This window comes from Prorops nasuta, unplaced genomic scaffold (assembly GCF_024137725.1).
Source record: "Prorops nasuta isolate Cenicafe-Biocafe unplaced genomic scaffold, Cenicafe_Pnas_1.2 PNAS00006, whole genome shotgun sequence".
Taxonomy (NCBI): Eukaryota; Metazoa; Arthropoda; class Insecta; order Hymenoptera; family Bethylidae; genus Prorops; species Prorops nasuta.
In genome coordinates this window covers 6,444,977-6,471,462 of record NW_027116803.1, presented here as the reverse complement: position 1 = coordinate 6,471,462, position 26,486 = coordinate 6,444,977, and the positions used below count along the sequence as shown (strand labels likewise).

At 36.3% G+C, this 26,486-nt stretch overlaps 1 protein-coding gene and 1 non-coding gene across 5 annotated transcripts in view; one reads left to right on the top strand and one right to left on the bottom strand.

Annotated features, from left to right (window-relative positions):
• The window catches only part of LOC136774711 (diacylglycerol kinase eta), a 48,418-nt gene extending 21,973 nt beyond the window's left edge, over nt 1-26,445 (top strand). The window contains exons 4-25 of one of the 4 annotated variants that reach the window (XM_066729142.1): nt 12,619-12,699; nt 14,475-14,679; nt 14,753-14,889; nt 14,985-15,076; nt 15,160-15,290; nt 15,379-15,547; nt 15,690-15,792; nt 16,249-16,565; nt 16,639-16,947; nt 17,014-17,150; nt 17,217-17,460; nt 17,634-18,004; nt 18,142-18,461; nt 18,545-18,848; nt 18,931-19,161; nt 19,241-19,340; nt 19,420-19,689; nt 19,773-20,067; nt 20,151-20,465; nt 20,543-20,638; nt 20,716-20,847; nt 21,932-26,445. In XM_066729142.1, the coding sequence (XP_066585239.1) occupies nt 12,619-12,699; nt 14,475-14,679; nt 14,753-14,889; nt 14,985-15,076; nt 15,160-15,290; nt 15,379-15,547; nt 15,690-15,792; nt 16,249-16,565; nt 16,639-16,947; nt 17,014-17,150; nt 17,217-17,460; nt 17,634-18,004; nt 18,142-18,461; nt 18,545-18,848; nt 18,931-19,161; nt 19,241-19,340; nt 19,420-19,689; nt 19,773-20,067; nt 20,151-20,465; nt 20,543-20,638; nt 20,716-20,847; nt 21,932-22,222 (4,650 nt within the window). In that variant the 3' untranslated portion in view covers nt 22,223-26,445. Of the gene's footprint in view, nt 1-12,618; nt 12,700-14,474; nt 14,680-14,752; nt 14,890-14,984; nt 15,077-15,159; nt 15,291-15,378; nt 15,548-15,689; nt 15,793-16,242; nt 16,566-16,638; nt 16,948-17,013; nt 17,151-17,216; nt 17,461-17,633; nt 18,005-18,141; nt 18,462-18,544; nt 18,849-18,930; nt 19,162-19,240; nt 19,341-19,419; nt 19,690-19,772; nt 20,068-20,150; nt 20,466-20,542; nt 20,639-20,715; nt 20,848-21,931 lie in introns of all 4 variants that reach the window. The other 3 variants (XM_066729144.1, XM_066729143.1, XM_066729141.1) reach the window with 3 other exon arrangements.
• TRNAT-CGU (transfer RNA threonine (anticodon CGU)) lies at nt 13,199-13,270 on the bottom strand. The gene has a single exon. It is a non-coding gene; the product is annotated as a tRNA-Thr (tRNA).
• Nucleotides 26,446-26,486: the final 41 nt, after the last annotated feature.

Below are 26,486 nucleotides of genomic sequence, written 5' to 3'. Positions count from 1 at the left end.
ATCCAAACAGATTTCTGGCACTTTACCAAAACGTTCCACAAATTGTTCAAGCTGTACAACGGAACATTCATACTCAGTTTCCTCATACTCGTGTTCTCCTCCAATGTGATACTCAGAATTCCACACTATTGTGTTGCATCTCTACTTTCCCTCGACTGGTTCCAGTATTACATATTGCTTTACCCATCCTTCTCACTTGTCTGTACTGTTTCTTTTGTGATCCATCTCTCTATTCTTCATTAATGCAATAAACAAGAACTCGTCGTACGCTTTGCTTGACTTTCTCCGTGGCAAGATTTCCTTCATTATTTAAATCGATCGATAATTCGGATTGAAGAGGATCGTTACAGATTTCTGGCACTTTACCAAAACGTTCCACAGATTGTTAAAGCTGCGATACAACAGACCATTCGTACTCTGCAGTTTCCTCATACTCGTGTTCTCCTCCAATGCGATGCTCAGAATTCCACACTATTGTGTTGCATCTCTTCTTTCCCCCACAGCTGGTCCCACTATTACATATTACTTTATCCTTTCCTCCATTTATCTTTACCATTCCTTCTCTCCATATCTCCATTATTTATCGATCCGAGATAAAGGGCTCATCGTGTACTTTGGTTCGCTTCTCTTTCTCCTGTGGGAAGATCATCTTGTTTATTTAAATAGGTCTGAGGCAGTGAATAAAAAATTGGTCGATAAAGCAGATTGAAGAGGGTCCTTACACAGATCTCTGTCGAACGTTTGACCGATCGTTAGGACCATACAATACGACATTCGTGCTCCATCTCTTTCATACTTGTACTCTGTTCTCCAATGCAATTCTCAAGACCCTCCAGCATCGTTCCATATCTCCTCTCTCCTCCAGCTGTCCCAAATTTTATAATACTTTGTCCATTCCTCCGTTAGTCCGCACCGTTTCTCTCCACATCCCTCATTAATCCAATATACGAGGACCCACCCCGTGCTTCGCTCTGCTCCACTTCACTCTCTTCTGTGACAAGATCACCTTGCTTATGCCTCGGCCAAAGTACATCCTTTTATCCAGCCATCCACATATTTCCATCAAGAATCTCATCCTCGTATCTTATCGAAAGATTCTTACAAGTTTTATCTCTTTTCAACTCGGCGTACGAAATTTTTTATACGATTCTTTTATCTACCTCCAAAGTTTTTTCTTCAAATTTCCATATATTTCACCTGTATCTCGCACCATCTACGTTTGGTCATCAAGTTAAAAGCCTTCGCGTTCGCTAAAAATCCTTAGATTAGATCCAGAACGAATCTATCGTTGTAACTCTGTAAACGTTATTACTCCACTTCTACCAGTGACAGGAATTTTCTTTCATGATGGTTCTTCAAGTATTTTCCTTTTTTCTAAACCTCTACCCCTTGGATTTTTCAATCAGCTCGTCCTTACGCAGTGTTTTCGGGGAAAACAAATTTTCCCATTAGCCACGATGCGAATCAAGGCAATAAGAGTCGATAGTACCGATTCTTTTCGTTGATTCTGAACTGGAAATCTGGAACAGTGTCAAGTTTCGTCGAGGGGAATAAAGGCAAATTGGTCGAACTGCCTAAAGCGACTGCACGGATCCAATTAAAATTATTAGACTCGTTCCAAGTGTTTAACAGTCGCACCTCGTGGAGCTACACACAATTCTACCGTATTCCCTCGCTAACAGAGTTCAAAAAGGTTTCTTCCTTCACACGTGGATCCAGCATTTCGAGCTTCGAATAAAACGACGCTGCTCCGATGGAATAATAAGCGAACTACTCTCGTTTCAGAGATACGTAATCGTGCGAAGTGCCATTAACTGCATTTCGGGGACTCTCGCCCGTTCAATCGAATCAAATTAATCAAACAAGTATATAGCATGTCGTCGAACAAATGTTTAATGTTTGCTCTGTAACTGCGAGTTGTGCAGTGTGTGAACCAACCACATGTACATACAGTTTATCATTAATAACAATGCAGAGTATTTAAAGAAAGTATTTTTATAAAAACGAATAAGCTTTTCATGGATTATCGTGGTATCGTAATAGCGTGGAGAATTTCCAAGAATTCTCGGTGGAAAGCTTCGCTTTTTGTGGATTATTGCGCCAAAGGTGTTTTATGTCGTAGGCACGAAATCATCTTTCGAGGAGCACGAAGCAGACGTGGAGCATCTAGGATATCGAGCGACCTCGATATTCCATATCTAACGTCTGTTTTGTCGCATATCCGATAGTTACGGATACAGCTAGATACGCGTCATAGTCCTTATCATTTTAGAAGCCACGTATTCCTGGCTGTCCGGAATTCGTTGAATTTTCAGCGTTACGCTCGACCTAAATCAACAACCTTTACGCTCCGTCTCGTTTCATATAGATAAACGAACACACCCCTTTAACACACGAAACACCTCACCTTCCTCTGAATTTCTATCTCTCGCTCGAATATCACCCGAATGCCTATCAGTTTGCACATTCCGCTGCCTCTATTTCGTACACCGCTATATTGTCGCAAGTTTTTCTAATTGAATAACTGCAAAACGAAACGCTATAAAACGCTCAATTTCTGCATGTATAAGCTTGGACGATTGTACAGCGCGCGACACTAATTTACGTTCAACGTAATATTCGTCCATAACGAGAATTTCCACCTTTAGTTGGAAGATTGATAGGAGGATGATTATTATTATTTTTATTCAAAGTCACACAATTCCTTTCAACGCTGTAAGAGCCACGCAGCGTTTAACGGCACGAGCGCTCTCTTGAAATTTTACGAAAACTTTCATTGAATTAGAGCGTTCCTGCAAAGATTAACAAAGTTTTAATCAGCTTTAAAACTGTATAATTTAATATTAAATTGGTGATTATATCGATACTGGCGATCGTGCGTGGTGAATTGAATTATTGTCAGATGGTTTCTGTGTTTCTTTTCATCGAATTCATGAAATTTTCTAATAGAGTCCAAAGTTCTCTCGGATTGTTTTTCTTTCAGATATAGCTCGGTGGATATATTAAAAGGGACTTTGGGTTATTTTGAAACGTAAGAAAAAAGAGAAACTGTGTAATTTAATATTAAATTGGCAATTATATCGATACTGACGATCATGCATGGTGAATTGAATTATCGTCAAACGACTTCTCTATTTTTTTTTTTTTTCGTAAAATTCCTGAAATTTCCTAATACAGTCCAAAGTTCTCTCGGATTGTTTTTCTTTCAGATATAGCTCGGTGGATATATTAAAAGGGACTTTGGGTTATTTTGAAACGTATAAGAAGAAGAAAGGGAGAATCTCCCCCCGGTTGGGAAAAGATGCGAGCGGCGGAAGTACAGAAAGCAACGGCCTTTATTCAATAAGCGCGAGTGATGCGGCCTGCATGGAAATTCGCATGCAAATAACTATGCAAATTGGCAACATCGCTCTCGCAATATTGGCCGTCACTGAGCCCACTACGCTACGCGGATCGATTCAAATTTTACGTCTCCTTCGACCTATTCGTTTTTACACGCTCATCAAAACTTATTTCTCCTTCCTTCAATCAGTTTCCTTCGAAAAAATATCCTCGTGTCTCTCGATTCCTCCCACCTCCGCACGTCTCTTCGTCGTGAAAAGAATTTCCACCAACTAATTACAGCTTGTGCTTTAATGAACCTGTAAATGGCAATTCGCAGAGAAGCAAAGTTTCTGAAAAAGTTTCTCTCGTTCCTCGCGTGTGTGGTTTCCTCAGTTTTATCCCCGGTGTATCTCTTCCATACCGACGAATCCTGGAATCTGCTGGTATCCGTGCCTGGGGTCACTAACACCCCTCACGGATCCACCACCACTCACCTCTATAAATCTCGTCGAGTTCTGAGAAACCGTTGTTCATCCCCGAGCATATTTCTCATCTTCCTCCTTTTAATTCTGTCTCTGAACTTTGCGATGGTACATATTCTTGTTCATGAAAATTAGAGGCTCTCTTGGAGTTTCCGAATAATTTAACCCTCTGTTCTCCCATCCATCAATATATATATATATATATATAGCACACCTTTCGATTCCTCCTTATCCCCCCTCCATATATAACACCTTTGCAAAATTGTAAGAAGAAAAAGTTTAACCGAGTAAATAATTTAATGCTAAAGTTGGAATTAATTTCGGCAGATTCGTGTACTTTCTTATATATATATATATATATAATCCCAGACTTTATTTCTTGGGAAATGGCATTTGTATATCGAGCGTGTAATAGGCGTAGTACGAAGGGTATAATTTAATATCACGCTTCTTCCTGGCTTTAGCGAAGGATGAATTCCGAGTATGGCTATGCCCGATCAATTTTCACGGCGTTTCGTGGTTTATTCCGACTCGATAGCTCGTTCGTATACCTCACCGAGCTCGATACACTCATTTTTTCACACACACACACACACACACATACATAGAAACGTGCGTTCGAGCCGGAAGCACAGGATAAGGCGAATCGTGATATCACGTAGCCCAATAAAAGGTCGAGCAGAGGTATATCGCTCACGAATTATCTAGATTTCGCTTCGGTGAACCGTTAATCGATTGATCCTCCTCGTTATTATCATTATCATTATTATTATATCGAAACAGGCTATCGAAATCCTTCGGCCAACGAGCGACTGGTCTATTCGTTCCTTTCAATTCCACACCGCTCCCTTTAAAATAGTTTCGACTAATTTCACCAATTATCAGCTCCCCCCCCCCCCCCCCCTCCCCTCACCACCGACGAAAACTATTCTCCACTCGAGCGACAAACTCAAATCGATGTTGTTTCAAAAGTTGTATATTCTCCCCGGAACACGAGCGATTTACCAGGAATTTTATGTTCAGCGCCGATTACTCGACGTAGGCTGACGCGTTCAACGGATTTTCAATTATAATCTCCGTTTTTATCCACGCGAATCCTGCACGATTGCATGCAGCGCGTGGGTCGCGGAAAGTTCGCTTTGTCCCCGAAAATAGGTTGATTTCACTTGAGTCAGTCATAGTTGGTGCTCCCGTGTGTCGCGTGGTCTGCCGCAGAAGCGAAGGGACGCGGTTGTAGAGTTGGCTATGTACTATATATATAGGTATATAGTGTTTGGACCCTCGTCAAACGAAGTTTCCGTCCCTACGCGATTTTCCACTCCTCGCAAGAGGGAACATTCAAATTGTCTGGGGCATATGCCACGAGCGCCACGTGACAAAATTATCAGACCGTTTTCAGACACCCTCCTTCACCCCCCCCCCCCCCCCACCTTGTCCTTACGGAGGCCGAAATTTTCCAAATAATTCAAGATTACAGCGAGAAAAATCTGTTAAACAACCGTTAAACGGTACGGGAGTTGTACATTTTCGCACAGACACGTGCGTGGGTCTCTTTAATCATCGAAACGATCCGAGCTCGGGGCAGAATTAGAGGGAGGGGTGAAGTCTGCGCGTTGGTTGGGAATGATAAAAAAGGGGGGGGTGGAGGGGAGAGAAGAGAGTGAAAAGAAATCCGACAATCTCGCGCAGGGACGTGGAAGAAGTTTGACGAGGGAGAAAAAGGGATGGGAAATTATTGTAAATACGCGTCGTGTCGTCAGGGTTGGATAGGAAGTAGACCGAGGGGTGGGGTGGGACCGAAATGACGATAGAAAATTAATGAAGATACTGGCACGACCTTTGACCTAATCTCGAGGAAAACGGGGACCAGTTCGCGAATTGGCAAACCGAGGGGCTCAGGTAACGCTTGCGCGGATGGAAAAAGGTCACGAGGGAGACATAAAGTTTGTCTCTGATGAGGGTTGGTTATAACTAACTACCAGAATCTAGGTCTTCTTCGTGCCGCGGGTGACGTACGCACACCGAGAACGTTATCTCACCGATGCTGGAGCTTCGCATAAATCAAGGATCATTGGTGAGGGGGGAGGGGGGGGGGGGTAGCAACGCACCATTCGGAGAACGATACATTCTTTTTATCTTTCAAACTCAATTTCATGCACATTTTTCACCCCTATTTCGTCTAATTATACTCTCATTTTTCTTCGAGTGTATCTTGCCTTTTGTAATTTCATCCGTTATTTTTATTCTTTGATCCATGTATAATGCTGGTAAACTTTGCGACAAAAGTAACGGTCTTGTTGGATTCTTTACATTCGCTACTCTCGTGCACTTATATATATAGTCTCTCGAACTTTACTCTTAAAACTTTTATCCTTCTTAATCTCCAGTCGAGGCAGGATGCAACATTTTCATAATCCTTTGACCCCGTTTCTAACGCAGTTTACATCTAACATAATAACAAGTTCTAAGGTACATAGAAAGATTAAACATTCGCGCAAGAAAACGGAAAGTTTAAACCCTATTTTCCACGCTTAACACTGCGATGTAATGGAAAAGGGCAAAGTTTTATTATTTTAATACGTGGATTTAACGCGCGGCAAGTTTTTATCAAAAATCACAACAAAGGGGCAATAATCGCGGACCATCAGAAACTTTCTCAAATTTATTCCATCGTCGAAACATAGTCTCCGCAGATATATCACTTTATGGGATGATTTAATATTCTTAGCGCTACATCCACTTTGGACAGAAAAATCTCTCATCCATTTCGGCCGAAATTTTTCCTCATATTCAGCCTAAAACCCTCTCGGCATTTGCAGAGAGCTCTCGCAAATTGTATCAAGAACAAATATCACAGAGAGACGGTGCTCGTTTACGGAAAAAAGGACGGACGCGATCCTCGAACGAGCGTTGAGCAGTTTTTTCATCCCCGTGTAGAAAGCCCGCGTTTGAAATGGGTTTGGGACAGTTATGAAATATTCGCGAAGGATAATTCTCGTGGCAGCTTCCTCGAAGGTGAAATTATTACGTGGGGAGGATGGTTACGGAAACGGAGGGTGAATTAAAGCAAAATGTGTGTCATTTGGGATTATGAGGAGGAACCGCGTGTTTCGTATTGAAATTAATTGGGATATCCGTTGGCGGTGGAAGAATGGTCCTGTCAGGTGAGTGCTCGCTGAATGTCTGCAGTACGCGTGTATGTATATTCGAGTCACGTGCGACCTAACCACCGACTGATCTTCGTTACCTATCAGAGCCCCCTTGGGCGTGTGATGTATTCTGCGCTATCCAGCGAACCCCTATCAATGGACGATTATTTCTTAAATACTTATATATATATATATACTCTTTGCAGAAATTGTATACAAGCATCAAACACATATATACAACTCCCCTTTAATCTTTAAATATTAAACACGCCATGTTCATCCATTAAGCAAAGTTATCCATGCGAATATCACTTGGGTCGTGGGTAACCTTTAACGCGTTACGATTAAATCTTCTCCTGCAATATTTAATACACGTATGTATATGAAAGCATGATGACTGCTGTAGAGGATTGGTAATTATCTTGCAACACAGCATGACGGTTCCTCTCTACCACCATACGCGGTTCAAATTTGTGGCTCCCCTCTCAAACTTTGATCCCTGCTAAACTTTGACAATTTACACGCAACGTCATGACCACGTTGCTTTCTACACAACTCGTGTCAGCGACTGATTAATTACTATAGATTGTGGACGTTCTGCCAATTCGCAAATGTAAAACGTGTCCCAGTCCGTCTAAAGTCAATTACGTAATTAATAACACTACTCTGAGTATCCATTTGCTTAATTTGATTATTAACAAAATTCTCAGGTTCCATTTAATCAAAATAACTCTGGCAATTTCTGCTCCTGACGGATTTGCAAGGTCCCTTGGATTACCTTCAGTCAGGAGCTGGAAAAAATTTGCGAAAATTAAGTTAATTTCACTGGCTTTTACGTCAAGTATTGCTTATGTAAATACGTATCGAAAGTTTTGCTCGGCTCTGAAATACTTTACTAAAGATCTAGAGAGAGAGAGAGAGAGAGAGAGAGAGAGAGGGGGGGGGGGGAGAGAAAATAAGGTGCAAAATATTTCAAAATAAAGACAATAATTCGTTATCGATAACATTCTCTAATTACAAGAGATATTTATTAAATCAGTCCATTAATGATACATCTCGATGCAAAAAGTAACAAAAGTTATTTTTTCAATACACCTCGGGCTCTGGTTCGCTCCAAGAAAATCTCTAAAAGTGATTCGCAGTTTCTATATATGACTCTTTTTATTTTCTTTCATTACATCCACTTGGTTCGTCCACTTTCATCTACCACGTTTCTCGCTTATTAAATTTTCGTGAGATCTAGTGCCACTTCGCAAGTTTATCGATACTTACCACTTTTAATTTACGCTCGTCATTCTCGATTTAGATTTAGTATCGCGATATACCGTTTACCGGCTGAAAAATCAGCTGTTTACCGCCAAGGGCTCCGTCTGGATTTATCGCACGAGCCGTACGTACATACAAGCCTGCAATTACGGGCGGTGGCTAATGTCTGTCGAGAGGACTCGGAGGATGGGACGAGGAAGAGTAATGAAAGAGGAGAATAAAATGGACAAAAATTGGCATGGTTTTTTCGCTCGATTTTCTAAAGCCGCAAATGTATAAAGGGGAGGAAGAGTGGGAGCTGTGATAATTTCGGAGACGATCGATGGTCCATTTGAGGTATACGCGGCTTTCGCGTCAGGGTGGATTTCCAGGTCAGAAGGTCACAGCTTCCAGCGGGGTCAACTACAAATGACGCGTGATTTTGCTATGCGATCTCGAGAGTAATTATCATCCGTCCCATTTATCCGACTCATCGACGTTTACACTTATCTCCTTGGCTTCCTCACCCCCCCCCCCCCCTCCCCCTCTCCCTCGTCTCTTTTCCTCAAAACACATTTTCCGTCTTGAAAATCGCCTCTCGAATATTAGTCGGAGACGCGAACTGGAAATTGCATTTGCGAAAGCATTTTTGAGAAGGGATCGTAAATGGGACGCAAAAAAGGATCGACGACTGAGAAACGTTTCGCTTATTGCTAAAATCTGTCAAGGACGCTGCGTTAAGCGAAGCGTGCGAAGAAAGAAAGGAAAAACATTGGCGTTTCTTTCAAGGCGAGAACCCTTTTTAGGCGGGGAGTCAGATAAGATCAATGGGCCAAAGCCATCGTTCGAGAACTCGAAGCGAATTCCAAAGCGAAAAGGAGCTTTTGAGAGTCCGCTGGAGACGCTTATTAGATTCCCGTGGAAAAAGCGCACGATTTCTCGGTGAGCCCTAAGAGGCCGAAACGATCAATTATTGGAAACGCGGAGATCCATTCGCCTCCCAATCGAAACTGCTTCGTAAAATAAATCTTGACGGCACGAAGAAACATGCAAGTCGATATCCATTTTGCCAGTCACTGCAATCGCGATAAATTAAATGCAGGAAATAAATCTCGCATCTTAAATGGTCCAAGCATAAAAACAGTACCACGAAGTGAAATCTCGCTCACAATAAGTTTAATTATCCGTATGATAATTCCGAGCCGTCGGAAACGGTTTATAAACTCGAAGCTTATGAATGGAAGCCCGAGTGGAAGATCTGAAAGTAAACAAAGCAGAATAAGTTAAGGCTGTAACGAAAGATGGATTAGCGAGACTAATAATAAGAGCCGAAGGCTATAAAAAGGTGAAAAAAGAACCGAGAGAATCACGAAGAAGCAAATGACGCGCGGATGAAAAAAGGGAAATCAAATTTAAATCAACGAGGATGGAAGCTATCGTACAGATAGAAAGCATATCTGAATAAAAGTAAGCCCGGAATTGGACGTAGCTGCTACACTCGTAAAACTCCACTCTGTATTTGCTGATTTTTGCATCTTTGGTAACAACAGACGATATTCTTTTCTCTCGAGTAGTTCCCTTTTTTCATATTTAAAGCACGGTATGTAAATCCGGATCCAATCGAATGCTCGAACGTCGACACTACCGGCATATTTCTAACCTCGAATGACTCTCTCGTTTATATCGAGCGAGCAATGAAAAGTCGTGAATAAAGGGGATAAAGAGGAAGAGAAAAATAGAGACGGGAAGAGATTTTATTCAAACCTGTTTAAAATATGATAATTTACCGTGCCATTATACGCGGGAAATCCATTAAAATTATCCTCCAATCGCGCCCTCTTTGTACCGTAACGTGATATACGAAATATTGCGGATAATGGCCACGCAATTTCCGTGTGCTGACACGAAAATAATGTAAAATACACGCGTCGAGGCCTACGTGAAAGTTGTTTCGTGGTTTTTTCCATTAAGTGGTATTCCAGTGACGGGGGGTTTGGTTGATAGCATTTTCTCGTACAAGCTTCCCGCTGTTATATCGTCGCTTTACCAAACCAACCAAGCCTACACCTCCTGCACTCCTGCAGTGCAATTTAACACTTATACCACTACACGGCGCTGGCATCGCATATCGTACTCTAATTTCCCCGTTGCCCGCCCCTGCCGAGTGACGTTATGAGCGCTCCTGTCTCGTTTAGCTCACCAAAACACAACGCGAGGCATACGCCGCGCGGGCCAATAGGAACCTTCCTGCATTCAACAAAAGAAAGAAAAAGAGACACGAGGTAAAGCAATATCTCAACGCAATATCAACACTGTGTCTCGCACTGGCTTACCTGCCTTTCTCTGCAACTCCTTTGTTATTGTTCGTATCCCAAAAAACACTTTCTTTTATTCCTATTATAATAACAGATCTGTCCGAAAGTACAAAACAAACAGACATTCACTCGTATTTCGCCATTTTTCACTCGTTCAATTTCCAATAGAGAATGGTCGAGCAATCCAGTGAACTATGATAAATGCGTTTCAACACTTGGCAACACACTCTTTCATCCTTGTATTGGATGGTCGGACGAAGGTAACTGCTGCAGCAAATCTCTCGAGTGAACACGTTGCGTTAGCTCGCTGCTAATTCTGGCGAGCGAACGTAAATTTTAAAATTGATTAAACTGCAAATACGGCGTCCCTCTATTTTCTCTCGTGAAATCGCTCGACTAATATATTCTATGCTGCAAAATTTCTCCCTCGATTAAAGAATTCGTTTAAATCTAGTTAGTTCTATTGTTGCGAATGTACGAATCACGCGAACTCGAAACCAATTATTTTCCAGTAAATAATAACTGTATATGGTTTATCCATATAGAGTTTGGTAGAGAGTTTCTCTATTATTCGTTTGTTTTACCGATCAACACTGGGGTCGTGTCGTTCACCTTGAGTGATTTGGCAAGGGAAACACCGAGGAAAAGGAAAATTCGGGGGGAACAAAAGACTATATTGGAATTTGCGTGTGTGAGTCGTCGTCAGTGGTAAGCATCAACGACTGGTCGGCCGGCAGGTTGGTCGACCGGTCTGGCAAATAAAGCTGACCAAACCACTCTCTCAGTCTGATTGCGGACTTTTTTTCCCCAGGCAAAAGTCGGGACACGATATATATATATATATATATTTCTAGCCGACAGGGGCTTTCGTTTTTATCCCAAGGGATATTGCATTTTTTTCTCGCTCTCCTGGCCGATTTGATAAATGTCCGCCGTGACTATCTTTCTTCCGTCGCCGATTGTTGTTATTCAGCTCATTGGCCATCGTTTTTCTCCGTTTCACCAGTGAAATGGGAAAATATCCTCGTTTCTAATTTATTATTTGACGCGCTCGCGCTGCAACAAGCTTTATATTACTCGCAAGAATGTTAGTCTACCAGGAAACTTGCCGTGGAGCACTGAATTTCATTTGGTAAGAATTTCTACTCGTAGAAACCGAGCTACTCCCGAAGGATCCGCGCTTCGGTGATTTGCCGCGATGTCAAACTTTACGTTTCCTCTCTTCCTTCCCAAATCGTCGTTCTTCGCTACTCATTCGAGGACCGGATCACCACAGATTTCTCGCCAACCGATCGCTGCATCGTTTTATTTCCCAAAATTAATCGTCCTATAAAATTTATTTCGATACGAATCAAACGATTACGCGACTCACGCTCTGCACTCATTTTTACAAATTCTTCGATTCGTCATTATCTTCTTCCCCTTTATTCAAAGTTCCAACATTTTGAAACATTTGATTTGCTCGCTTTTACTTGTTCACTTTAAACTATTTGCAAGAAAAGAGAAGAAGAAGACGATAATTACTATAGATTTTGTATCGCGTTGGCGAGTCATAACGGTATAAGTAGCGCTCTCTGTACGAATTGCGAACATTAAATCGTGCCGCAGAGCTTGATAAAGTGATATAACTGCAGGAAACGCTCGTATGCCTCGTATGAGAATGCTATTAACCAACACTTCCGTCGCAAGAACACCGTTTGATGAAAATAAAAGTCGAGAAATACATAAGTTTCTAACAGGCCTGAACACGTGTATTTGATAAGAAAAGGGACGATTTTAATGTATTTCTCGTGTACCGGGCGAGACATTTTTCATGTTCTATAAAGATTGGAACAAAGCCTTGTTTTTTCCCCAATGTAGCCTCCGCTTCTCCAATATTTTCTCTTTTTTTCCTTCTTAAAGCTCCTCTCTCTCTCTCTCTCTCTCTCTCTCTCTCTCTCTCTCTCTCTCTCTCTCTCTACATTAAAACTCCCAACTCGGTCCATCTGAGAATTTTTCTTTTGGAGATATGAGCGAAACATTGATTATTTATTTTTTGTGAATACCAACTCTCTATAAAAGAAAAACGAAAGCCTCTATGAAATGTGTTTCCGTTTGTTTTAGGCTGCTATCTTCGATGAGATCGAACTGACCGATTTGACCTTTGCCAAGTGCAGCATTAAGAACGTCAATCACAGCTTTCAGGTGAGTGTTTATCTCAGTGAGTGAAAAGCCACGCAGGTACGAACAATAAATTTATCTTTCTCTACGAAGAACCGAAGTGTCTGATGTGAGGAACGTAGCAACTTTTAATTAAATTGATCCAATCTCCAAGCACAACAATTCCATTACCCGAATTATTATAACTCTTTCATAATAATAACTAGTTTTGAAGTAAAGTTTGTCCCAAATACGGATTGTAAACTGTAGGTGTAGCTTTTTTCGTAGTTGAGACAATAGTACGAGATTTTAATCCCTTCGGAAGCTCTCGAAAGCCCCTTGATAGAGGCGAAGCTAAAGGGGGTAATTTAATATTTCGTCAGTTTTATCGTATTTATTTTCCAAGCTACATTTAACCCGAACAAGTGTCATTTGCGCTTTACCGTTTATTTTCTGAGGTACGGAATTAAAGCAATGCAATGTTTTTACGAAATTCGATGCAGAAAAATTGTTTAAAAATTCAAAAAAATTAAATTAATAAATTTGCCTCCTGTGAGGTTTGAACTCACGACCCCTGGTTTACGAGACCAGTGCTCTACCACTGAGCTAAAGAGGCATGTGCCATTTTCTTTTCAAAATTTCATATCAACTAAACGTAATTGGAATTTCTTTATAATGTTCATTTTTCTACAGTTCAGCGCCTTTTTCTCAATTCGTCCAATTCTAACTCAATCCTCTGTTTACCAAAACTGATTTTTCGTGTTAAATTATAATATGTTTAAATTGAATGTTTAAACAGGTTGACACACAAAAACCACTTATTTTGTAAAGTTCTATTGGACTGTCCTATTCCGGTATAATTTATTTTAGAGACAATTATAGTTACATTTAGAAATACAAATATTACAAGTATTTACAGTTACAATAATATCTGTTGGAGAGACAGAATATTCAGGTTTTATTAACCGAAATATTTTATAAAACGATGAAACATTAATTTGGGAAGAAAAGAAATTAACAATAAGGCTGAAAAAGGGAAGATAGATGGGGTGGAGAAAAGGGTTAGGAAGCGGGATCGGGAAACACCTGTGAAGCTGTCAGTCAGTGACCATGAGTCCGCGAGCAAAATGCGGAAGTATAGGCAGAGAATGACACGTGCATAGCTCGTGTGATGGTAGAAAATCAGAATGCATGCCGCCGCTGGGCTATTTATTTATAAATTTGTAGATGGGCATGTATGCGTGTGTGCGCTATGGAAAATAGGACAACGCGGTAGAACAAAGTAGAGAACAAGGAATTCAGAAACGTTCGCTGGACCCGTTCCAATTCGGCGCATTGGGACGCATTGTCTTACGTCGTTAAAGCTTCAAGGGGGATGATACTTTAGTTGTTCCTTTTTCCTTACCAATCCCTTTCCAACAGTGGTTAATGGCGCTTAAATGCGTTCCAATGCTGCCTCAAAAGCACAAATGTCGACGAAGCAGCAGAGATCACGATCCAGATTTAAGGTATATCCTTTTCCCTTGTCTCTTTACCTAACCTATTTTCCGCACTTTAGGTTGTGTCAATCAGAAATAATAAGTTTGCCTGCTTCAACAATGATTTATCTTTTTTATTTATCCTTCTTAAAATCTATACCTCATTTATTTCATTTACTATCCCTTCTGTTAGTGCAACTTTATTCTCTATTTATGATATAACAGAAAAGGAGCCCTTTTAAAATGAAGCCGTAAATAGATCATTTTATCAAGATATTACTGATTTAACTTTATTCTCTTTCGCTTCCTCTAAGTTTTCTCTCAATATGTCTGATTTAACAGGTGATAACTCCTTTTCGATCACTGGTCCTTTGTGGGGAAAGTAGACAAAATATGGAGGAATGGTTGAGTGCATTGAGGACTGCTGCTGAAAGTCGTCCTCAAACTGATACTGGCACAGCTGAATTGCTAGGTGGTCACCATAATTGGTATGCAACTAGCCATGCTAGACCTACATATTGCAACGTTTGTAGAGATGCTTTATATGGTGCGTTTAATTTTTATTTCAATACATAATTTATACAAAAATGTTTGTTTTTATTTAATTACTTTTATTGCAGGAGTAACATCCCATGGATTAAGTTGTGAAGTATGTAAATATAAAGTACATAAGAGATGTAGCGCAAAAGCAATAAACAATTGCAAATGGACCACATTAGCATCAATTGGCAAGGATATTATTGAAGATCAAGATGGGGTATTGATTTGTGTCTAAAATACATTTGCACCCATATCTAAAATCGAATAATATAATAATAATTTACATGTATCTTCTCGTTGTTTATTTTGCAGAACATTACAATGCCACATCAGTGGATAGAAGGAAATTTACCAGTGTCATCAAAGTGTGTTATTTGTGAGAAGACATGTGGATCTGTTCTCAGGTATACATTTTTTTGTAGTATTAATAGAATTGGAGATTCACCTTCCAGATTTATGCATGTTTATTCAAACTTTCATTGTACAGATTACAGGATTGGAGATGTTTATGGTGCAGAGCTACTGTACACACTGCTTGCAGACCTGCCCTAAGTATCAAATGTCCTTTAGGACCAGCCAAGCTCAGTGTAGTGCCTCCCACAGCATTGCATAGCATAGGTGACAATGTTATTAATAGTGACACAATGAATATTATTGGTTAATATCAATCACCACAGTAACTAAATTATGTCTGATGCATTTTTAGGTAGCGATGAAGCCTGGGAAGCTGTTAGACCAACAGGCTGCAGCCCATTATTAGTATTTGTTAACAGTAAATCTGGTGACAATCAAGGCATTAAATTTCTTAGAAGATTTAAACAATTACTAAATCCAGCACAGGTTTTTGATCTTATTAAAGGAGGACCAGGACCAGGGTAAACATTTTTTGTCATTGGATCACTATCAAATAATATTTTTATAATAGTGTTTACACGTGAATTATACGTTAATTGTACTTAATAGCATGATTGTGTAACTATATCATTAATTAATTGCTTAAATTTTTCGCAAAAACAGACTAAGGCTTTTTCGACATTTTGACCCTTTTCGAATACTCGTATGCAGCGGAGATGGGTCAGTCGGCTGGGTTTTATCTGAAATCGATCGGCTAGGAATGCACGTGAGTAATAATCTAGACTACATTATTGTGCAATTGTATTAGATATTAGCACAATTATTTAGCAGCTTCACATAGGCATGCGGTAACTTGATCACTTTTAAACTAATATTTTTATGATAGACTTTTAGACTTTTATTTCATCCTTAATGTTTCATTTTGAGAGTTTGTTTTAAATGGCATGGCGCGTCTGTTTTAATTTCTTATTTCAGATGAGAGCGATATCTGCACTTTGGCTTCGTTATTTCTATCAAGTTTTATTAACTTTCTTTGTAGCCGGTGAGTATAAGCATGGAATTAGCTGTGTGCTTTAAATTAGCTAAAACAGTTTTGCTGCATGTAAAGCTCTCTGTATTATATATTGATAATAATATGTTTTACTTCAACTTTTGATTTTTTGGTAATTAAATTTATGACATAACACTTGTTCATATATGTTTTGTTTTTGAACAGAAACAGTGTCAAGTTGGTGTTTTGCCTTTGGGAACTGGCAATGATTTAGCTCGTGTATTAGGCTGGGGAGCCTCGTGTGATGATGATACACATTTACCACAATTACTGGAAAAATATGAAAAGGCCGGGACGAAAATGTTAGACCGATGGAGTATTATGACATTTGAACGCAGCATATCTTTGTCATGCCATAAAGGAGCATTAAACCCACCTGATCCAATATTTAACACTGCTTTAGTTCATCAATACGAAGATAATGTAATTGCACATATAACTAATATTCTACAGGCAGATCAAGATACTATTATTCTGTCTAATATAAAGTAGGTTTAAATTTTTAAAAATTTTAATTAAAAGATATTTAGCAGAAAGTAATCACATCTATCAAACTAACAGGATTTTATGTGAAACGGTGAAAGATTTTGCATCTCATATCTTGGAAACAAGTTTAAATACAGGGGACCAACAGCTAGGTGAACAATGTGAAATGTTGCAACAAAAGCTTGATTTGTTACTACAAACATTACAAAAAGAAGATTATTTGTCAGACAATGCAGAAGAATCCGAATCAAGCACGTTACAATCCGAAGCTGTAAGTAATGAAGAGGAAAAAGGAGTTTTGGAGAAACCTGAAAAAGATATAACTAATTTGAAAAGGGTTAGAAAAAGAAGACTTCTCTTGGAAAAGGAAGCTGTAATATCTAGGTAGATACAAATATTACGAAATCATACAATCTCATAGTGTTTCTTTATTCCTTTGAAACATTTCAGAGCAAATAGTTTAAAGAGAGTTATAAGAAGATTGGTAGAGCAGACAGATTCAGTTGCAGACGATCAAAATTTGTCAAGCGAGCAACGATCTAAGGCCCCGGATATAAAGATAACGACTGAAGAATCTTCAGAGTCAAGTAAGAATAAAATAATGCAGCATAATGTTATGAGTGAAAATGAATTAAACGGTATTTAACTTTTAGGTAAAAAACAGTTGTTGGAGTCTGCATTTCAACTAGATCATACGGAAAACTTATGTCTCTTACCTAGGATAGATTCAGGTAGTAGTGGAGAAACTTCGCAATGTTCTAGTCCAACTCCTAACCTTGCCTCATTGAGTCCGATGCCAGATATAAGGCGAGATTCTCAACCTGAAGAAATATTAACATTACCAGCACCTGATGGTTTTGCCGACAGTCGAAGAAATAGCTCGATTATACCTCAAGGGTACAGTATCTAACAAAATATATGGAAATTAGATTATCATTTAGATTTTTATTACAATTCTATTAATGTTCCTTACATTGTATTACTTGTTAAAGATATGAATGTAGATTGATGTTGTATGCTATGTCCCAATGTCTCCTTAACACTTATATTGGTTATTAATATCGTTTCAGAACCTTTTCCTTTGATGCACGTATTGTTCAAACTGTAAATACACAGAATCAACAAGAACCACAAACCCCCACAATCGATGAATCTACACTAGTAGACGCGTCTTCGGATATCCCAATTAGCGTTACGAGAACTACGTTAGATACGAGCTCTCCATCCGATGATGCTACCATACAAGATGCGTTAATTTCTCCTGACACAGACTCAATTCATTCTAGAAATGTTTCACCGGATCACGTACAAAAATTCGACAATGACAAAGCAGAGGCTTGCAAGAATAGTTGCAGCAACAGTATCATCAGCACAGATAGCATTGTTTCGGATACGCTAGACTTGAAAAGCTATACAGTCAGAAATAGCGAAAGTGAAATTGGTAAGTGTATATAATACCATTACAAATTTTAAATATACTTTTTACTTAATTTATGAAGGAAAGAATTTGTTCTCTGTTGCTTGTAAAATTATTTATTTCAAACTACTTTATTGGATAATGTCTCTAACCACTTCTAGGGCATATAGATAGTGACATTCTTGACTTCACAAAGCAATCTGATAATTCAGAAGTCGCTCATATTGATTCTCCGGAAAATTCTGATCCTTTACCTAGTGAAGCTGCTAATTCAGCAAGTACGATAGATGACCTAAGCTCTTTAGGACAAGATCTACTTAGCACAATGCTTGGGGAAAAATATGATTCCGTTAGAGAGTGTTTAGAATCTGAGCAAATTGAGAAGCCAAAGAAATATTGTAGTTTGGCTCAATTTGTCGAAGGAAATGATATTGCTAGACGATCGTTTAAACGATCATCCCGAAATAAAGAAGACGAAGAGGTACCTTTTTTTATTATTTATTTATAGTAATAGTATTAATATAGCTTTAATTAAAATAATTATTATTTTATTTTATTGTATAGGGTAAAGAAATGGATTTTCGCAGCAGTATTAATAATAATAAAGATGCGTTTAACGACAATGCAGAACAAACTGGTTTTGGAACATGTAAAACAACGGATCTACTTGCCCCAGTTTGTTGTTTCACTGTTTCAACAGAAGCGACGCCTACAAATGAAAATCCACCATCAGAATTTCCACAAACGATTAGCGTCATCGTAGATCCACCAAGTCCTTCCATATCCATTGAAAGTCATCACGACGCTGAATTAGGAAGCAGACTAAAACCTCGATTTCGAAGATATAGTGGCGGAAGTATGGAAAAATGTAAATAAATTAAATTGTAATTTCAATGTTGCTAGCTTTATTATTACGTAAAAAAATATTTTTCTCGTAAATTTAATTATAGTGAGTGTTGAGCTTCCTGAATCTGGCTGCTCGCCCCAAGCTTCTCGTCGAATAAGTAGCGGAAGTTTCGGTTTAAAACCTGCAGAGCTTGTATCATTAGCTGCTACGGCAGCTGGATTAGGTGGTTCTAATATGAGCTTGCGACATGAACGTACAAAGTCTGTGGATAAGACTGAAGACGTAAAGAAGCTACCGATTATCAATCCACTAGTTCAACTACCAATGTGGCCAAGTAAGATTAATATTTTATACATATATATATTTTATTATTATACAAATTCTTTAATTCTAAAATTGAGTAATATTTGTAGATGTTACTGGAGCAGGTTTAATTAGTCAGGCTCTACTTGCAAATGCTGATGCACTTTGTGCAGCAGTTTCACCTTTAATGGATCCGGATGAAACTCTAATGTAAATAAATTAAAAAATTCCCTTTATAATAAAATATCATAACAAAATAAAAATATTTAAATTGTATATTTTTTTACAGGGAAGGTTACTTCGAACGATGTGTTATGAATAATTATTTTGGAATTGGGATAGACGCAAAAATCAGTCTTGATTTTCACCATAAGCGCGAAGAACATCCAGAAAAGTGCCGGTCTCGTGCAAAGAACTATATGTGGTACGGTGTTCTTGGATCTAAACAATGGCTGCAAAAAACATATAAAAACCTTGAACAAAGAGTGCAATTAGAATGCGATGGACAGAGAATACCATTACCGTCTTTGCAGGGTATAGTTGTTTTAAACATTCCAAGGTATTCTATATTAATATTTATCTGTTCCTACTTATTTTAAAGTATATTTATTTCTTTAATATATTTTTTTATTGTTTTCATAGTTTCATGGGTGGAACAAATTTTTGGGGCGGAACAAAGGAAGGAGATATTTTCCTGGCGCCATCGTTCGATGATCGTATATTAGAAGTAGTGGCAGTCTTTGGTTCGGTACAAATGGCCGCTTCACGGTTAATCAATTTACAGCATCACAGAATAGCTCAATGCCAAACTGTTCAAATTAATATTTTGGGAGAAGAAGGAGTTCCTATACAAGTTGATGGCGAAGCTTGGGTTCAGCCTCCGGGAATCATCCGTATTATTCACAAAAATCGAATGCAAATGTTATATCGAAATCGAGTATGGTGCATCTTCATTTTTCATTTAAAGTTTTTGTAAATCTAATCTATATAATTCATTATTTCTTGATATTATTTCATTAGGCTTTAGAAACTTCTTTAAGAGCTTGGGAAGAAAAACAGAGAAATACAATGGCTGCAGTCTCCCAGTCAACATCTACATTAAGTACTTCATCTCATCATAAATCACAACTACAGTTAGCTAATAAACCTGCACAATTAAACGATGAGGAATTTCATATTCTGCTTGGCCTCATTGAAGTAGTTACAACACTGATAAAATGGGTAAAATTACTCATTATTTCACATCCAAGTCTTGAACCAGACTTATATCAAATTGCAGCTAGAACAGCTCATGCTTTGGAGCAAGTTCATCCAGATGGCAAAATTTTACAAGGAGTGAGTTCTAAGATTTAATTATAAGTTTCTCAAAAATCATGTAAACAAAAATTCATTTAATGCACTTAATTTCTTAGGAAAATTTAAGGCCTGTTGTTACTGAATTAGTTTCTAGTGCTAGACAGCTCTACGAAGAATCCTGTGAACTTTTAAGGGACAGAGCACACAACTTGGTAAATATAATTTTTTTTTTAATTTAAGATAATGGCCTTATGCTCTAAATAAAAGGCATTTGTTTTGATATGCGTAGAAATTACGAGAAGACCTAGAAAACAAATTATCCATCTCCTTGACAAGTATGGAACAAGAATTACGAAAATGCATCTTTGACGAAAGAGGCACAGGATTAGTTTATCTACAAAACGTACCCGCTGATGAACAGGTATAAATTTGCTCAATTACTGATAATGAATTAGATAAAACTTAACGATGAAATTTTGTCTTAATATTTCACTTTCCCTATACTATCATGCAATGAGATTCAATATTTGAATTTTCTTATATTTGTTATGCTCTTTAATTAAAGTTGAATTTATGTATGTAAATTTTTAACGCTTATTAGTAATGTCACACAATTTAATGGTTGATTGCTATGCTCATATTCTATTTATAATTGTGTAAAATCATTATTTGAATTGTTATTTTTAAATTAAGTCTTAATTAAAGCACAGAGCTAAAAACGTTCAATTATTACAATTCGAAAAAAGAAATTATAATACACTATTTTGTTTTAATACACATAAAAACTATTATATTCCTATAACACATAAAAGAAAAATCTTAGTTTTAAATTATAATTAATAAATTATCCTGTGCTTTGTTTTGGATTGACTGAGTACTCAATTTCACTGCTGGTAATATGCTTTGATAAATTATAATGCTTATGATATTAGAGAATAGGTTTAGATTTAGCCATATTGTTTTCTGCAATGTATGCTAATGTGAGTAAATCTTTATATGACGTTATACGCATGCCCTATTTAATAATGCTGCTACAGATCCTTTTTCTTTTTTTTTTTTTTTTTTTTTTTTTTTAATATTTTGTTTATGCTTGCAAGTGTTAATAGCAAATAATGATGCTGATGAAAAAGTTCATTAGATATATGCAATCACTGCAGTAGAAAAGTGAATGAGCTATTATTAAAAGAAAAGTTATAATTTCAGAAAATTAAGCATTTTACGCCTTGACTATAAGTTATAACACTAATCATTTGTGCATCATAAAATTGCAGCGAAAATTTTTTATCCTCTTTCTAATATTTCTTTTACTCTTGGTCAGCCGCACTAAGATCGGGCTGTTTGTTCCTTTAATTTAAGTTTAAACCTTATCAAATTGGTCCTCAATACGTAATTAAAATACCCACACTGCGAATTACATGCAGTGGTCTTGAATTTTGGCATGTACGAACATTTGATGAAACTAACTTTACTAACATTATTAACATTTGTTCAATCTGCGTCTATAGGGAGATAAAAAGAATCGTCATCGGGGCTTATTCTGGTTAAAGTTTCGACGATCGGGTGGGAATGCAGGAGTGCATCCAGCAAGGGATCAAGTCAACTCCTGGGGTGTACAAGAAGTTTGCTGCTGGCTGGAAAACTTGCAGCTAGGTGAATACACGGATAACTTTGTGTCACATGACATTAGAGGTAGAGAGCTGCTTGCTTTGGCTCGTCGAGATCTTAAGGAATTAGGTATTACTAAAGTTGGACATGTTAAGCGAATATTACAAGCTATAAACGACTTGAAAAGTTAAATGTTATTGAAGTGTGACCAGAATAAGGATCAAAATACTTTGAATGAAAACATTCTAATCATTCATTAACTGTTGATTCAATGCCAATGATTGTAGCAATGTAAAAATTATACAAAATAGACACACTTAGAACTTCGGAGGAATGAACGTTTCACTTGTGCCAAAACTTATGGTCTATATTAATAAGATCGTTAAAAAATAAACAAATCATACTTTCAGATAAGAGCATAATGCTCGTGTAATAATAAGCGACTATTTAAATTTTATTATAGTATCTTGCACAATATTCCAATAAAAATTATTCTAAAAACTTTAAGGAAATGTTGTATAAGTGCACTTTATAGTGCTGTAAGTATTATATATATCTGCAAACTTATTAGCGATATTTTATCACGAAGTGAAATAATATAAATGTATTAATAAAAAGAGATGTCAGGTAATTTTAAATTACCAGTTAGGGGAAAATTACGAAAGACGTTCAACGTAATGCCATTATTAAGGATTGATGTGAGTTTATCAGGTTGAACAACCACAGATAGCACGGCTTCCGTATGGGTATTTAATACAAGTAATTTAATTAGTATCGTAGCACGTAAATTAAAAGAGAGAATTTGTCAGCAAAGGATTCTTGTATCATATAATATATGTATATATATTCAAGGCAATAAGAATACTATGTACAAAAACTTACGTAAAAGGTCAAAAGTAGTATATTACGATAGTAAAAGAATTTGAAAGTATCCAGGCTGAAAATGGAGCTTTTGATTTGAAGTCTCTGAAGATAACTCCTGTGGTATATATTTGCCCTAACGAATAACACTCAATATTTTACCTTACCTGCTAGATCTCATTACTTTATAAAGTTTTTAAAATAAGAAGGAAATTTTTGCACTTACGCAAATTGATCTCATTTTAGTTTAAATAAATAAGAATTTAATGTATAGTTGGAATATTGCTGCAAAATATTTACAAAAATTTATTTTAATTTCAATAACTAAAGTATATTGTGAAATTTAATTCCTGATTCGAGTAACCACGTTTTAAACTAAGATAAAATTACAGTTTTTACACTGTTAGCGTTTTATTTGTTACCAAAAAATTTGAATGGATACAAATGAAAAATAAGACTTTTATTTATTTTTAAATATATCTTTCTTCTATGTTTTTTTTACAATATATTATTCCACAATTTTCATGAAAAGCATATACAAAAATGTATAGCAGCGTATTTGGATATGAAACTTAGCTTTTTTACAAACAGCTGTATGATTCCTAACGACTCTAATAGTAATATGTATAGCTAAGTACATTAATGACTCTTAAAATCTAAGATTTAAATGCACTTTTTGACAAATAATTTAAGCTTCACTTGATAGAACCATTAATTTGAGTGTGTATATTAGTGGCACTGGGAAGTCTAATCAAATTTCTGCAATAATAGATACTTTTCCTGTTTTTGAAATGGCTTTAAATATTCTTATTAGCAAAAAGAGATGCTCAAATTAAGATTTTTACAAATTTTACGGGTGGTTTTTCAGTTCAGTGTAAATTCACAAGGACGAAAGTGCCTCTCTTGAAAACCCAACCTTATCTAGCTCTATTTTATTATCTTATTGTTAGTATACATTTAAAAAAAGTATTGAACTATTATTTAAATTTTTTTGTGACAAGGGTGTCATTTAAGTATGTCGCTAGTGATGCATATATTTTTAACGTTTACAAACGTAGCACTATCGTTTATTATACTTGGCACGATTTACGTACAATATTTGTTAAAATATTTTAATCACATTTTTAAGTAATATTATTAAACCAACCTTACATTGATTCATACTGATTTAAGCATGTTACATTTGGAATTTATCAAATGTGCACAAGAATACTCTACTACCTTTGTTTATACTAAATTTTCTGTATTCAATTCGACATTCATACTTCCTCTATGTTGCAAGTATTTATGAATCAAAATATTCTACTCTTTAATCTGTGATAACTTTTTACTTAGTCAATTGTTCTACTAAAATAATTAGGTTTAGTATATCCTATTATATCTCAATTAATAAAATAAATGTTTATAATCTATCTTTATAAACTTCACATTTCATTGTCATTGTATAATTTGGAAAGGGAAGAATGAATAGAAATTAATCTTGCACTTTGAATAAAGACAACACTGCTTCGTATTTATATTTTAACATTAATTAAAACACGAGTACTGTTCTCGCATAATTTAATAATAATAATAATTGCTTCTCGTTAAGATTTTCTTATGCAATACTGCTCTATGACTGAGTTTATATAATAAAACTTAATAATATCTATAGATGTAAGCCCGACGAATATTGAAGCAACATTCTAAAACATAAAGCAATCTATTTTAAACCTAAAATGGTATGCAAGCTGTTCCTTCATGAATGTAATTGTTGTTTGTTATGGACGTTTATGTAAAGAATTGCAACAAAGACACGTGTTGCTCTTATGCTAAGAGCAAAATATTGTATTGTTCAAGGTTACAAGAACTTACAATATTCATTTATCATTATTATTAGAATAATTGGATTATTGTAATTGATATCGTCAGGCACGAAAGATCTGTATTTAAACTCAACATAACTGAATGTAACATTCATACGATATAGAGTTATATTTCCAGCACATATTAATACACACTTATCCATTATCTTATTTAACAAATTATCAAATTAAAATGTAATGTATTATTTACCAAATTAGGAGCTCTATATCGTATAAATACAAGTCAAGCGTGCAGCAGTTATCACAAAATAGAATTGATCTATGCATATACAACAAACAGTAAAAAGAGGGGGGTATAACGCAAATATTTACTTCTTTCAATAAGAAACATTGCTGAAAGACGAATATTTCAATATACCTAAAATATTACATTCAGTTCTATATACACAAGACTATTTATATTTTTATCATGATCTAAAATACAAAAAATTACTATTTCTTACACGTAAAATTTTAACTAAATAATATAATCAGTTTAACTTTTAATGAAATAGTTATATATTAACGAATATTATTTATTTAAAAAAAACTTTTCAGGTCATAAAAACTAGTGGTAAGCGAATTGATAGAAAAACAATTTTAAAGTTCCTTAAATTTATATAATTTATTTATATGTATTATTCAAGCAGTATTATTGCCCTGAATTTTTATTAATAATAAATATTTGCAATGAAAGAATATAAAAATAAATAATTTTATATTAGATTATATCAGTACAAGCATTTGATCATTCCAGGTAAAAACTTGAGCAAGTTTATGTCTAATGAATAAATGCAGTAATTACATAAGATGAACAATAGTGTTATAACACAACGTAAGAAGGGCGCAACAAATCTTTGATCAATGAAATAAAGTTAAAAACCTCTGTGATAAATAATGATATATGATGTAAAATATCATGTTCTATAATGCTGTCCTATTAGAGAGAAAACTATTCTAGATGAAACTGCTGTATTTGTACACTTGTGCGCCAAAGTTCTTAATATTCCCATTTTTAGCCAAGTCATACTGGGCTTGACAAATTTTAAAAAGTGCAGTAATCATTGATCTTCATAAACAAGATAATTACTTATGTACCTTATTCTTCTATGAAATAAGCTAACACTAAAACAGATCTTAATATGATACAAATGTAGCAAATACTGACTTTAATCTTTATCACAAAGTAGCAGTTTTGATAGTTTAATTATTTCTCTATAAATTAAAATAATTAAATCATTTCTTCAATAACTGTAGGATTTTTAACTCGACAGATTGGACAATAAAATTTATAATAAACAGTTTGAAAATTAACAAAATTAAAAAGTGAGGTATGTGTTCAAGTTATTATTCGTGTCTAAATAATATTTTTTGTTAAATGGATATAACAATTACTTGATAATTAAAATGCTACTGTGTATCCATAATTGTCATTAATTTTGACTTTCTTGTATATATTTGTTTTTTCTTAATAACTTGTCATAGCAAAGTGTATTTTCCTTGCATAAAAATAAAAGTTACTATCTTTCTATTGTACCGAGAAAATGTTCTATAAAAATAAAACTCCTTTAAAAGACTACTAATGTTAATTTCATTTATGTTTATGTCTCTATGCTTTCCGAGAAATTTATCATGCATATTATATAGAAAATATAATTCACTGACTAGCACAAGGTAGTTCACTAAACAGTAAACTTAGTTTATCTGTGAATAGGGAAACAGCCCAAGTGCACTATAGCAGATGGATTAC